This window comes from Leptinotarsa decemlineata, unplaced genomic scaffold (assembly GCF_025532065.1).
Source record: "Leptinotarsa decemlineata unplaced genomic scaffold, Ldec_3_MD MMD2_tig00078346_RagTag_RagTag, whole genome shotgun sequence".
NCBI classification, from domain to species: domain Eukaryota; kingdom Metazoa; phylum Arthropoda; class Insecta; order Coleoptera; family Chrysomelidae; genus Leptinotarsa; species Leptinotarsa decemlineata.
This window is the reverse complement of record NW_027412724.1, coordinates 5,384,602-5,400,511: the sequence shown is the minus strand read 5'-3', so window position 1 is coordinate 5,400,511 and position 15,910 is coordinate 5,384,602. Positions and strand designations below refer to the sequence as shown.

The following is a 15,910-nucleotide window of genomic DNA, read 5'->3' as shown; positions in this document are numbered from 1 at the left end:
TTGATTTCGTTATAGTATTGACTACTAGACCTATTAATTACTTTAGTTCAATGGCAAGTTTCAGATTTGTCCAGGCGGAGGGTTGTTTTTTTCATCAGCAATGAAATCAATTTTGAAACAATCCACTCTAATATTTTTTCGCATCAAAAGCATGTTTTAAAAATGGGATGAATATAATTTTATTATCAAACAAAGTCTTACAACTCTAAATCAAAATCTTACAAACAAACTTGATTTAACTAAAAATATCGTCAGACATCACATAAACTAAATAGAAAATCTTTATATAGAGGAAATGATAAAACCATACATTCTATATCTAACATCAGCTATGAATCTTTGCGTTTTGAAACTTTTTTGGAGTGTTATATAGTCATTACATAAATGAACTTGGAGTAGTGTGTCTAATTTGTTACCTTACCATCACATAGACTACTCACAAATGATTGACGATGCCGCACCTCCCAGAAGATTTTTTTTTCAGTTTTCATCAAATAATCGAGAGGCAAATCGCATAACTTCTAATTCTCAAACACCGAATGATATCCTCAATGCCTCGGACAATGATACAGTTCCATTAATAGAAGTCTGTGACATAGACGAAATATCCTATAAAATGACAGTATCATCACCATCCATATGTCTTTGAAAATCAAAATGGGTTCTTTTCGTGATTGTAACAACCTCAGACGCATGAACGATATGTGGAATATCAATTGGAGTGACATTTATCAGCGTGATGGTGTTAACGAAATAGCTACGTTTGTGAACAATAATATCATCCAACTCTTCAACACACACCGTCCTTACGGTATTGGCTTACACTATTTAAGAAATGATTGCTCTTACCTTCAGGAAATTCAAGTAAACACATTCTGCTGCTAAAGCTTGGAACACATTGAAATCACTAGAAATATTGAGAAAAAGTAACAACACAAACATCTAAAGCAATTTGAATGACACAAACCTTATTTACATCAATTACAGTTTTATTTCCCAACATGGAGTGATAACATTCAAACTTCATTACTAGAACGATACCGTTACACTTCAAAAATTGATAACTTTTTTCGCGGTACGCTCTCGTCTGCAGCAATACAGAATTGCCTTATTGCTAATATCTCACTCCTAATGATATGCGTCTTAGATAGGCATTTACTAGATCAGTTAATCTTTCTTGGTAATGTCATTTGAACTAAGAGTGTATTTCCAAATTGTTGGTAGAATGGTGTGATTATTATTTCAACTTAAGTGCAATTCCCCTTTGGATTTCTCTGGCTGTTACCATAATACCGTTGTCTCTCGAAAGTTGTTGAGATTATCATTTGGGACAAAATTTATACCGTCATAAATGAATACCAAATCTTCGATGCTGATGTCTGTATATCCGTACATACCGGTTTCAAACATAAACGCTGGAGAACTTCAACTTTACTTTCCATCACCGAAACAGAATAAACTTTAGTCCTTTTGCACTAAAGTAAAGCCTTCTTCCTCATTTCGTTGAATGCTTTGTCTCTGGTTAAAAATTACCTATCAAAACGAAAGGTGTTTCTCAAGGATCCATCATTGTTCTTTTACCATTCAGTTTGTATATTTGTGGCTTCCATCAGTCGGTAGAAAAATGCACTACGCAGAAAGGAAACAAAATGAGACGATAACTGTAAATGAAACTACTGAGATTCTTAAAGATTTATTGGATATAGATGTTGTTGAGTCTGAGATCAATAACGTATACACTTTAGAAAGATCAGAAAAAAATTCCTATTAAAATTGAATTCAACTCTTTCATAAAAAAATCTTCGGTTATCAAAAATTGCGGTAAATTGAGAGGCACTCGAATACATATTGTGAATGACTTGACACCTAAACTGAGAGAGGAGGGAAAATCCTACGAAAGCACCTTTATCTTGCAAAACAAAACAGTGAAAATAATTGTTACATCAGAAACGATAAACTGATTATTGATAATAAAGTGTATACGGTAGCTGAACTTGAAACATTCGCAGATACCGAATCATTTCAAAGAAAACCCTCTAGCGATCCAGGAACGCTCGTTGCCAGTAACTCTAGACAACCATTTCAAGAAAGCGTACCTTTGGAAATACAGCCGTCTCGAAACATAACGGAAACTCTAAACGGAAAAACTAACAGACTCCCGGAATATTTCAACTTCAAAACAAGTTTCGGACAAGAAACTTGTTAAGGAACGTACAACTGACAGGCCCGTTACTAGACATAACTCTATATGTAAGAATAAATAAATATCATATAAATATTGTTTGGTTACTTTTGATCCAAATTTTACTGGTTAGTTAACTGTTAACTTGGCAAAAAAAAATTCAAGATTTTGAAATATTTCTAAGTAACTTCAATATAAATATCGACATCATCGTTCTTACTGAGACGTGAAAAATACAAGACGTTAGTTTATACAACTTAAATGGTTACAACTTAATATACAGCGAAGGCGAACTCAACCAGAACGATGGGGTCGTAGTTTACATCAGAGATAGTTATAACTATCACTTTGAGCTTTGTGAAATATACGAGGTAACTGCTGTTGAAGTTACTATCAAACTACCTAAAAACTATTTAAGAATAACTTGCGCTTATAGATCTTCCTCTTCCTGTCCTTGCTTTCAACCAAAACCTTAAAGAATATATGAAAAACCATATTAATAAAAACCACTAAAATATAATTTTGGGGGATTTGAATATCAACTTACTAGATGAAAATGATGTAACTCAACAGTATCTCAATATTCTTAACGAATTTGATTTTGTCTCCACTATTAAAGAAATTACTAGAGCACAAGGAAACTCAGGTAGTTGCTTGGATCATATCTTCATTAGTAATATACATAACAACGTGTCTCCTTTTCTGCTGAATATTCACATCACAGATCACTTCACGACTATGATTGAATTTAAAACCGATAAGAACCTGAATAAAGATAAATTCGACACTAAAAAATAGTGGACTATTACAAACTCGAAATATTAATGAAAAGTGAAAAGTGGGACAACTTCTATGTAACCGAGGACGTAGAATCAGCAACTGATTTATTCATAAAAAAAATAAAAGAAATATTGAATGCTAGTACAAAAGAGGTGAAAAATAAAATCCAAAAAGAAGAGAAAAACTTGGATAACCTCAGCTCTAGTAAACTTTGTCGCCAGAAGGAATATGTTATTCAATCAATGGAAACTTGATAAAGAAAATCATTCCCTATTAAGACAATTTAAAACGTATAGAAATGAATCAAATACATTGTTGAAGAAATCTAAGGCTGATTATTATAAGAAAGAGATCGATAAAATTAAAAACAGTGCAAAATTACTATGGAAAACAGTAAATGCTGCTTGCTCTAAACCATCCAAAAGCACGGAAGTAACAGAAATTGAAAGTGGGGATAACAAAACCACAAATAACCCTATAGAGGTCGCGGAAATTTTTTAAGAGCATTATACTAAAATTGCTGAGGACCTAGTGGTCAAAATAGAAACTCCTCGGAATTATAAAGAGCTCAGAACTGTTAACCAAGGCTCAATATATTTAACAGAAGCAAATATAGATGAAGTTGAAGAAATAATCAACAACTTAAAAACACAAAGCACCAGGAATAGATGAAATATCAGTGGAAGTTCTGCAGCATATTAAAGAATATATTAAAGAGCCACTAACACTGCTCATGAATAAAATACTAACGACAAGCTATTGGCATAAATCTTTAAAGACGACAGTTATTAAACCCATTTTTAAAAAAGGAGAAAAATTGCAATGTATAAATTATAGACCGATTTCTCTAATCACTGGTATAACTAAAATTCTAAAGTATATTTTGAAGAGAAGGATAACAGATTTTTTTGAGAAATATAATCTCCTCTCATCTAGACAGTTTAGATTTAGAAAGGCCAGGTCAACACAGGATGCGATAGAGGAAATAACTACACAAGTTTATATATCTTTCGATAGTAGTAAACCGTGCCTCTGCATATTCGTTGATCTGGCCAAGGCGTTCGATACTGTCAGTCATAATAAACTCCTGAACGCTCTTGAAGATTTAGGTATTCGTGGAACGTGTTTAACTCTCATAAAAAGTTACTTGAGTGAGAGAAAGCAGTGTGTCAAAGTAGGTAATACTTTAAGTAAATACGAAGTTATGAAGTTTGGGGCCAAGTATGGAATTGGACCAAGTATGGTTCCTCAAGGCACCATACTTGGTCCAATTCTTTTCACAGTATATCTGTGAAATCTCCACACTGATGGGACAATTATAAGCTACGCAGACGACACAGCAGTTTTTTATGAAGCCGAAAACTGGAACTCGCTCATCACTAAAGCACAAAATGACTTTAAAACAATCATTGACTGGCTCAATTTCAAACTATTGACTATGAATTTCTAAAAGAAAATATTTAGCCTTTTCAGTGAATAAAAAAAACTTACCCAGTCTTCAACCCTTCGAAATCAGAGGTGAAAACAGCATCGTGAAAATCACACAAGCTACAGAAATAGAGTATCTCGGTGTAATGATAGACAATCATTTAAAATGGAACTTACATATTAGGAAGTTAGTGCAAAAAATTAGAAACCTATTGTCTAAATTCAAATATTTAAGAAACATTCTTGAAGAAAAACATATCTTAATGCTGTATTGCGCATTAGTGGAATCCCAACTGAGATATGGCATAATAGCTTGGGGAGGGGCATATAATAACATTATAAAGAATGTTGAAATAATTCAAAAATGGATTTTGAAAATAATTTTCAGAAAACCAATTACCTACCCATCAGATGACCTTTACAAGCTTGGCAATATCTTAGATGTAAAACAAATATTTCATTTGACACTTGCTGTTGACCAGAAAAAAACCGGAGCAAAATATTTCTAGATTATTCCTACTCCACAAGGTCAAAAAAATTTACCATTTCAGTTCCACATGTGACTAAAACTATATCCCAGAGATCTAGCATGTTTCTTGGGCAAAAGATATATAACGATCTACCGAATGAATTGAAACAACTAAACTCATTATCTCTGTTCAAGAAGACGCTGAAGTTATGGCTGATTTCAAGATCAAGAATTTTAACACATCGATTAGTCGATATAAAAAATACATTCTATGATTGATATTAAAGTCAAGGCTATTTAAAATAATTTCTTTCACACACTCGTTCTGTCAGATTTTTCTGTGGAAATCTGAGGCATGCCATCATCACATCAACACAAGTTATACTTTCCTGATTTTGATGATCGCGCTTGCCCCATATTTCATGATTAATTAATTTCATGATTGAAACGATTCTTTTGTACTAATTATCCTTACTTCACAACAAATTATAGTTACAATTCGCATATTCTGCTGAATACTCTCAATCTTATTCGTTATTGTAACCTGAATAGTAATTTTATTTTTATAGAATTTTTGGTATTATTATTAAGTATTATTTCCTTAGAAAAAAAATAGATTGTTTACACTTTTCTTAAGCCATATTTGTTCCAACTTTTGACCACTGCTCTTTTCATAATTAAGCTATATCTAAAACTCTCAAGCTAGTTGCAAACACATTCTTCTGGTTAACCTGTAATCTTAGTTTTAACGTTGTTTTCTTTTTCATTAATTTGACTGTATTTCATTTGATTCGTCAACATCACACCATAATAATATGTCGCCCCACACAAGCTGATAATATCAGCTTCGGTGGATTTTTTGTTTATTCTAAGCCTCATATTACTAAATTTTTTAGAATCATTTTATTTTGTAACGTTAGAAGGTCTGTATTTTTTTTCCGCTATTTATGAATAAACATTATTATTATTATTAGATGATACTCAACAATTCATCAATAGTGATCTAGAAACAATCTTTGACATTTCGTCAGCTCATAAATTTAAGTGAACTGAATAAGTCGAGCTCCAATAAAGATTATTTTTAAAGCAAAATGATCCAGAGATATTGCTAACGACACGTTAAATCCATATTTAGAGATATGTTCTGCCTTTAATAATGATTCTGAATGATACATCATTTTTCGGGTCTTAACGGTGAAATGATACATTTTCTTTCGAGTTCACTAATCCAAATAAGTAATATAGGAATAGCTAGTATATTTGTAGCATCAGTTTTGTTCTTTTCCGACGGTCCCGATGACATGATCTGTCAGAATTTGTGTAAAAACTTGCCGCGACAGAGTTCTTCAATAAGGTTACGTCTTGTGTGAGGCGTAATTCCACCTCAAGGTAAGTATAGGTTTCTCCGGCATCCAGATGGTGCGGGATACTTTCGTCTACGAGCTGCACATCCGGGACAGAAATTTTCATCGAATGAAGAGGCAATCACTTTCGTGACCAATTATTTTGCAGAGAAAAACACGGAGTACTATTTGGACGGCTTACAGAGATGGGATCATCGTTGGTAGAAGTGTGTGTCGTTAACAGGAGACTATGTTGAAAAATAAAAAAAAAAAATGTGACAAAATGTCTTTTATCTTCATTAGGTCGGAAACTTTTCAGACCACCTTCGTAGGCCTTAAACTGCGATTGAAATATAACAAGGAACCTCATTTTCGGTGAGGTGTCTTACAAAATCTTCAAACGATTTTCCTACCGTACCTATAGTAGGAAAATCAGTCTGACACTTAATTTTGTTTACCTTCATCCCATAGTGTAAGCTTCTGAAAGCACTAATTTATTGTTTACTGCTACTTTTGAACCGGATGCTCTTTGATTTTTCTCCCAGTTACTACGTTGCATTCCGTTTGAATTGACATATTCGTCAATGTTATTAGTAATTTGCGAATAAATGGACGAATAAGTGGTACGCTCATCAAATTTGAACTCAATAAACACTCGGCTTCGCTCGATTTTAAAAAGCATTGACTCGTCTCGAAGCTCGGTTGGATTTTTGAATCTCCGGCTCGGCTCGAAATCGAGGCCAAAATGCAAACTAATACCGTGATTTTTTTTTCGCACTATGTAAGAAATTGAAATTGGGGATGGTTTCTCGAAGACAAAAAGTCAGATTAAAAATCTGTGAAAACCATCTTGTACTATTTAAATATCTCCTTAACTAACATCAGATAAAATTTTAACGACATTGACGAATTATTTCTCGAGTATCTCCGGAACCTCAATATCTCCGGAACTTCATTCAAATAAGCTCTAAAATAGTCAAAATTTTTAAAAATTCAACCGACTTTAAATGAATCTGTACTGTTTCTGATTTTTCCATGCTGTTCCTATTAGTTTTTGACACCTATTCGAACGCTGTCATTGTTCTATCAATTTCTGCAGGTTTTTGATAGCCTTCCATAGACCGTTCCCGTATTTCTACGCTCAGCGTGACGCGTGATGTAATGCACGCTTCATTGTCAGAAGCGTTTCGTTCGCTCAACTGTCATGGACGTTCTAGACGTTTCTTTGGTTTGAGCTATTCTGTTTTTTTACTGATACCGGTTGGACACTAAAAACAGCACTTCTCATTATTTTCATAGGACTGCTTGTGTTGTCGAAACACTAAGATGTCACGTTCTTTTGTTCGTGCCGCTGCAAGTTGTCGTAGAGACCGATAAATCAGGTAACAACGCAGGTGTGACAGTAATTGTTCCTTCAAAAAGAAACGTTTATAACCCACCGGTGAAAACGCATTTTTTTCATTTTCTGTTTCTGCTATCTAGGCGTCGTCTGACTTGTTCATTTACTTCAAATCTCCGGAAAACACTGCTTCCCCATGGGCTTATATCGTTTTTCTTTTTTATGACACCCATTCCACCAAGCGTGTTCCCTGTACTGGTTTGTACACGTCTCTGGTTGGATGTTTGTTATATTCTTCTGGACATAATTTGGGTGGTCCTTATATTGTTAGCCTCCTGTGATATAGTTCCTCACATTCGCATAAAACATGACGCGCTTACTGATGATTCAGATGTACTCTCAATAGACAGTGTTCAGTCAGCAGCCCTGAAGTTATTTTCTTTATAAGGTTTTCCCATGTGTGTCTTACATACCAATTTTATAATTAGTACCATACCAAAGATTTTGGTATCTTCACAGCTGATTCAGGGCCTATATTTGAGTTATCTTTCTGGCACACTCATCAGCTTTTTTCTTTCCTCTGTTACCAGAGTCTCCTGTCTCCCAGTATAGTCAATCTCTTTCTGTCGTCAGTTTCCTCAATAAACCTTGGAAAGTGACACTAGTCTCGATGTCACTTTGGGTTCATTACTGCCCAAATGTAGTCTGGTTGCCTGTGAAAACATTCCTTTCGCACGTTTCAAAATTGAATGCACTGCAGTCTAAAGACTGATGTGTATTGACCTAGCGTGTAACTGAAATCCAAAATTCTCCCCGCACAGAAAATTTCGTTCTCGTCTCATATTTGGTTTCAACTTGTCTGTATATGAAATGTTTCTGCCGTTTGGTTAGCGTGAGAGGTTTGTTATACTCATTTAATTGTTCGCTATGTGAAACAGTGGTTGGAGACAAATATAAAAACGATCGCTTTCCACTGATTATCGTGATATCCAATCCGTGATAAAAATCGCACGTTGTTTGTTTGATTTCTGAGGGTTGTCATTTGTAATGGGGCGACAGCAGGTTAACGGAAAAACAGGTTTCAAACAGAAATGACACCGGATGACTATTCATTCCCTACTATTCGCGGTTATGTCTTTAACCGTGAAATTTAATTTGTGTGTTTCGGTGTCATGTTGTCCGAAAACACATATTTGTTCTTCCACATATTTCGATATTTCATTTTGTCCGATCCCTTGTAAATCGATGACCAGTCTTAAGTGACCCACATTATTCCCAGATGTAAAGGAGGGAGATTGAAGAATATTTCCATGATTAGCTTTTCATTACTCTCGTTATTCCCAAACAAGCAAGCCTTTGCACCCTGTTTGATCTGTCAAAAGAGGTCGTTCGTTTCATCTTTGGCCACTAGACCTAGATGCACATATTTTCATGGGTTTAACCTCTATGGTGTAGAATCAAAACATCATATACAGTTTAAACCCAGTGCGACTCTATTTTTATTATTATGTTGGTTACAGGTCAGCCTGGTGTCTAGCATTATTTTCAGATATTTGACCTCCTCCGACAGATATCTTCACATCGAAATGTTACAGGTCCTGTATTGGTTCTCTTGGTGAATGCTGGTATACTCGATTTCGTTTGGCTTATGTTCAGCACTTCTTCATCGGCCCATCTTGTTATATCGTTTAGTGTGACACCAGCATTTATCTTCCATATTTATTAATTAAGCTTATGTAGATTCATCCATATTTCAAGATTGTCTTCAATAATTTCAGGACCTGCTCAACCAGGCGGAAGAAACCGAACGCATCGCTCGAGCGACCAGTGCCGGAGGCTCGGAGGTGGTGCGTCATTACAATTCGTCGGCGAGGCGTCATCATGGTGGACACGGAGGCGGCCACCACGGCCGTCATCACCGACACAGAAAACAGTCGTCTATATCGGAGAACGGCATGCACGGTGGTAGTCTCGACAATCTGGCGAAGGAGGAACTCTTTATAGAATCGGCCCACTACCTCGTCAACAAACCGAAGTGTGTGAGTGCCAGGCAAAGGGAAGGAGGTAAGTTCAATATAAAGGTTTTATATGGCGACAAGTTAAAATTTTCGATCACTGAACCATGGAATGGTATTACAGTATATTCGCCGAGAATACGTCTGTAAGATATGAAACGTCAGCGCATGGATTCGCGCCAGTACATATTTTCCTTCTTTGTCTTGTCCATAGAAAGTGGAGAGCAAGAGGTAATGAGTATGTTCTAGTGAGATAAATCTTTTTTCGGTGCAGTATGTTCAATTAGAACTGGCTTACTTATCGAATATCGGCGGTTAAGCACCAATTGATATGCAAAATGATTGTGCTATCACTGTCTCGGTTTTCTTCTTACAGTTTTGCCATAACTCCCCAGTTACTTTTTTAAAACTTCATTCTACATCTCTTTGACATTTACGCCACATTTACCATTTCTCCAAATGTGGCCATCATAATAGTTCCTACAAATACCTCATACAAGTGCTTTGGGGTTTAATTACCAATGATGAGGATGCAACAATTATTATGTCTGGTCAACCTGGTCACCCTGTGACCAGGTTGTCACCCTGTGACCAGGTTGTAGAGCCCAAAAGAAAAAACTACCCGTTCAACTCCGGTTCTCTCAGTACAATGGAAATTGTCAAATGAGTATCTACTGTTCGTACAGCGATTACTGCAAACCCCAACAACAATACGATTTATCGGCAAAAACTTTTTCACTTTTTATTGACGTTAGTACATTGGCAAAAATTGACAACTCTTCTTGACAGAAATAGTATTTTCAATATAAAAAAGTATCACAGGGTGGTTTGGTACAAAACTCAAAATAGATTTCTTAACATTTTCGTAACATTCTCCCACCTGAGAAATATTATTATTCTTAATATTATTTCTCACATAACATCAAGTATTGAATCTGGCAGGTTTTTTGGAAAATCTGCCACTACGCGTTTTCATAACGGAATCGGGTACTCTGCTTTTTGACACTCTCGATTTGCCCGAATGCACTTGCGGAACACCATCGTAATCAGATACTCTGCTTTTTGAATTCACTCCCGCACTATCATCTTCTTCAACTGATAGACATGGCGACTGGGATTCTTCTGCAACATGTTCCGACCGTGATTTCAAAGAAACATCCGGATCCAAGCATTCCAAAGGATACAGCTTCTGTACTGGTCGAAGAATTTGACCATTCTTAGTTTGAACCCGAACCAGGCGAACTATATCATCTTTTCCAGGTAAAAGTTCAATAATTAGACCCACTCAATGCGCTTCTGATTGACGTTACCCACCAGAACAATCTTACCAAGGAAGACACTTCGTGATATTTTATTTGGTGCAATTTTCAGCATTCCCAAATATTCATTTCTAAAACGTCGACGCAGATCATATCTCAATTTCTGTTTGTGCCTCATTTTACGACTGAGAGACTTTCTGTCTATTTGATCACAATCAGGCATACCATACTCATTACCAAGATCATTTAAAAACATAGCAGGAGTCAAGGCAACTAGATCTGCTGGATCGTTAGACACATAAGTAATTGGTCTACTGTTTACCACAGCTTCACACTCGCAAACCAAAGTTGTTAAATCTTCATAGTCCAGGGAAGCCCGACCCAACACTTTTTGAAAAAGAGTCTTCACAACACCAACTGAACGTTCCCAGAACCCACCCCACCATGCGGCTGTCGGGTTGAAACGCCAAGTAATACGCTGCGACAAACACTGTTCCGAAATTTCAGACCAGTTAAGTTTTCCAAAAGCATTTTCTAGACCAACGAAACATCTATCGTTGTCTGTCACTATAAATTGTCTTAGGCCGACCTCTGCGAGCAACGAAACGCCTCAAAGCCAACATGAAAGCATTAGTTGACAACGAAGTAGTTAGTTCGAGGTGTACCGCACGATAAACGGCACAAGTGAATAGACAAATGTAAGCTTTGTCTCCGTTTCTCAAAAACAAAGGTCCAGCAAAGTCGATACCTGTTATTTCAAACACATTGGCATCGCGAACTCGATCGATTAGTAATGGTGGGGAGTTAACAGTCAACTTTTTTGCATTGAATTTCCTACACGTGAAGCATTTAACAATTACAGATCGAACGGCACGACGTCCACCTAGTACCCAATACCGCTCTCGAAGAATGCTCAACAATCCTTGAGTTCCTACATGACAAGACCGTACGTGCTCCTGAAAAATGATTTGATGAACTGTAGGATGTTTAGCAGGAAGTAAAATAGGAAAACGAAAACTCTCGGAGTCTGTACGAGATGATACTCTAGATTTAAGACGAATCAATCCATTTTCATCACAGAAAGGAGATAGACGGATGATGGTTTTATCCATTTCTTTGTCTGGAAAAGTTTCTTCCTGAACAATTTTCAAAATAAAGATTTCAGCGGCGTTTAGTTCCTCACAAGTCAGTGGCCCACAATTCCGGCTAGCTTTTTTAGTTTTCAGGTTGAATACAAATCTGAAGGCAGCAGCCACTAGCTTCACTGTTTGGAAAAATTCTGAGAAAACAGTTGAATGCCAAAAGTCAGAGCAATCATTATCAAGAAGTGTAGTGATCAACTTTTTCTTACGCTCACTGTAGACTTCTTCATTGCAGTTGACAGTGCCACTAGGCCACTTATCTGGCAGTTCATAGAGCCATGCTGGCCCCTACAATCATCTCGAGCGGAGTAAAATTTTTGGAGAACAACCACGTGATGGAAGGTCTGCAGGATTGTGAATCCCAGGAATATGTCTCCATGCATCTGAAGGAGTTAAACTACGGATTTCAGCAATTCTATTCCACACAAATGTGGCCCATTCTTCTTTTCTTTGTATCCAGGAAATTGCCGTAGACGATTCACTCCAGAAATAGCTCGTCATTTGTTTGAATTCAAAATTATCTATGACATTCCTGAACAATCTTGCGCCAATTGTCGCTGCAAGTAACTCTAGCCTTGGAATAACTGCTCAGATACTTGTTGATTCTAAACAACACGTAGAAATATAACTGCAGAGCGGGCTTTGTTACTGGCATCACAGAACGTATGAATAGAGCAAACGAAATTAGAAGTTGGAGCAATATCTACCGATCTAGGTATAGCTATTTCTAATAGACTAGGCAGTTCATGAAACCAATTTCTAAATTCAACCGATTTATCTTCATCTACAGGCTCGTCCTAGGTAAGGTTCTTATTCCATAATTCTTGTAACAGCAATTTTACACCATTCTCAAGTGTTAGAACACTTGAGAATGGTGTAAAAACCGAAACCTTGGCCGTATTAATATTAATACATTAAGTGGAAATTAGACAAAGTATTTTATTCCTAAATCTAATATTTGTATATATCTTTTTTCCCATGGCTTTTTTCCAGATTGTTGTGCCATAGAGCATGATCGACTGGGCGACTGATAAGAGAATTCTTCTAACCGCAATTTATAACTAGTTCGGTAATCGATTTTGGGACTGAAATATTTCAGAATCTTATTTCAGTTGTAACGTATGCTCCATCGTCTATATAATGATTTTAACGATTCGGATTCCTCTTACAGAGCAATGTGCCCAACCTGTTTTCAAGTGCTTCTCATAGAGAGACAAATGAATATCAAATCACCGATTAAAGCAGGGTTTCATCATAGAACATCTATATATGAAATGAAATGTCCTGTGGCAAGGATAGAACACGCCATCTGCTCGGCAAAAGGAGAACTATCTAAACGCGGTAAATTTAAAATAATATGGCATAAGAAGCTAAAATGTATCAGTTCTATTCGCAAGTTCGTACTCGAACTAAGCTGAACAGAAGTTTATGATATTCAAAACTGGGTTCAATAATGAACGATGATGAGAAAAGAAAAATTGTGAAAGCATGTAACTTCTAGGATCAGACGGGCAAAGTCAAAATTGAAATTACAAATAACACTAGGATCTGAAAACAGTCGATGTTTATAATACATACAGACACAATTACAATGATAACAAGAGCATTACAAAGTCCGAACATAAACCAGCTTTCAACGGAATATAAATTAAAATTTGGAAAAAGCCATTTTAGTCTAATCAACAAGTTCAAAAACATGAAAAATAGAGATAAAGGTCCTAAAAATATGAGCGATAGTTTATTCGATTCGGAATCACCTCTAGAAAAATGTTTTTGAAGAATTTTGGTGCAGGTAAAAAATTGCAATTGTTATTAACAAAATAAGATTAAAAAAATGGTATTTAGTTTTTCGTTAATAACTGAAAAAATAATAATATTTTAACAATAACTAAAAAATTATAATATTTTAACAATTTTGAAAAAAGCTCGTTAAAGAGGAGGAAATTTCCGATAAATAAGTCCCGACTCCCGAAACTCTGTCTCCATTATTTATAATTTTAATTTGACTTTGAAAATAGGGTCCGCGCGGCTGTTACGGCATGCGCGCGCTGCCGCTAAAGAGAGTTTATCAAAAGAAATAATTTTTTAATAACACAGAATGTCATTTTAAACATTTGAAAAAATTCTAGTATCTTCTTAACACTTGAATGAATCGAGTCCCGTAGAAAAAAAGTTTTATCGCCATTTTTCAAAAAGTTATTCAATTGTTAACTAACAATTTTTTTTCCAATCTCCGTTGGTGGGATAAAAGGTATAAATAATTGGCCTATAAATTTTAAACTTCGTGGAGCCCATTTGATATATATATATATTTCATACGATCCTGCGATAAAAGTTCATAAAAATTAATTAATTTGTTAATTATGATTTTTTATAACTATTGCAAAATGAAATATCTAAAAGTTGTTGATAAAAATTTTTTCAATTGATATTTTGCTGTCTGTTATCACATTAAACAATGCCAGTTATTAACATAGGATATAAATTTTTTACGTAATTTGTTTTAAACAAATTCAGTATTTTCAAAAAAAAAATTTTTGCTATTTTGTTGTCTAGAGATAATTATGATTAAAAAAAAATTGTTTTCCTAATTTTAATTTTTAATTGTTTAAAATCGATTTTTTCATATTTCGATTGTTTAAATAATTAGTTAAGAAATAATTTTGCTTTTAAAAATCATAATTTACACTTTTAAATAGTTTGGCACAAAAGAATTTTTTTATTCATTATTTAATTGTTTCTGAAGCAGAAAAAAATTATAAAAACAGCTGTATATAAAAAAGTGCCATAATTTTTTTTTTATTAAGTATTATAATGAATAAAAAAATTTATGGCACTATTTTATATGAAGCTGTTTCTATAATTTTTTTCCGCTTCAGAAAAAAAACGTTGGTCAATATTTGTTTATAACAAATTGTTAAACTAATAAACAATTAAATAATAAATTAAAAAAAAAATTCTGCCAAACTATTTAAGAGTGTAAATTATGTTTTTAAAAGCAAAATTATTTCTTAACTAATTATTTAAACAATCGAAATATAATAAAATCGATTTTAAACAATTAAAAATTAAAATTAAGAAAAAAAGTTTGTAATCATAATTATCTCTAGACAACAAAATAGCAAAAAAAATTCAAAAATATTAAAAATATTGAATTTCTCTATTTGTTTAAAACCATTTAATAAACAAATTACGTAAAAAATTCATATCCTATGTTAATAACTGCCAATGATGTGAAAACAGACATAGCTAAATATCAATTGAAAAAAAAATTATCAGATATTTCATTTTGCAATAGTTATAAAAAATCATAATTAACAAATTAATAAATTAAGGTTTATGAACTTTTATCGCAGGATCGTATGAAGTATATATATCAAAAGGGCTCCACGAAGTTTAAAATTTATAGGCCTTTATACCTTTTATCCCATTATTTATGCCAACGGAGATTAGGAAAAAATTTGTTAGTTAACAATTGAATAACTTTTTGAAAAATGGTGATGAAACTTTTTTTCTACGGGACTCGATTCATTCAAGTGTTGAGAAAATACTAGATTTTTTTCAAATTTTTAAAATGACATTTTATCTTATAAAAAAATTATTTCTTTTGATAAACTCTCTTTAGCGGCAGCGCGCGAAGGCCGTAACAGCCGCGCGGAACCCTATTTTCAAAGTCAAATTAAAATTATACATAATGGAGATAGAGTTTCGGGAATCGGGACTTTTTTATCGTAAATTTCCTTCTATTTAACGAGCTTTTTTCAAAATTCCTTAAACATTGATATTTTTTGAGTTTTAACGAAAAACTAAATACTATTTTTTTCAAATCTTATTTTGTTAATAACAATTGCAATTTTTTACCTGCACCAAAATCCTTCAAAAACATTTTTCTAGAGGTGATTTCGAATCAAATGAGCTATCGCTCATATTTTTAGGACCTTTATCTCTATTTT

At 34.4% G+C, this 15,910-nt stretch overlaps 1 protein-coding gene across 1 annotated transcript in view; it reads left to right on the top strand.

Moving 5' to 3' along the window:
* The window catches only part of LOC111512246 (uncharacterized), a 134,023-nt gene that overhangs the window by 19,106 nt on the left and 99,007 nt on the right, over positions 1 to 15,910 (top strand). Inside the window, exon 3 of the mRNA XM_074185598.1 lies at positions 9,320 to 9,605. Coding sequence (XP_074041699.1) covers positions 9,320 to 9,605 — 286 coding nt within the window. The remainder of the gene's footprint in view (positions 1 to 9,319; positions 9,606 to 15,910) is intronic.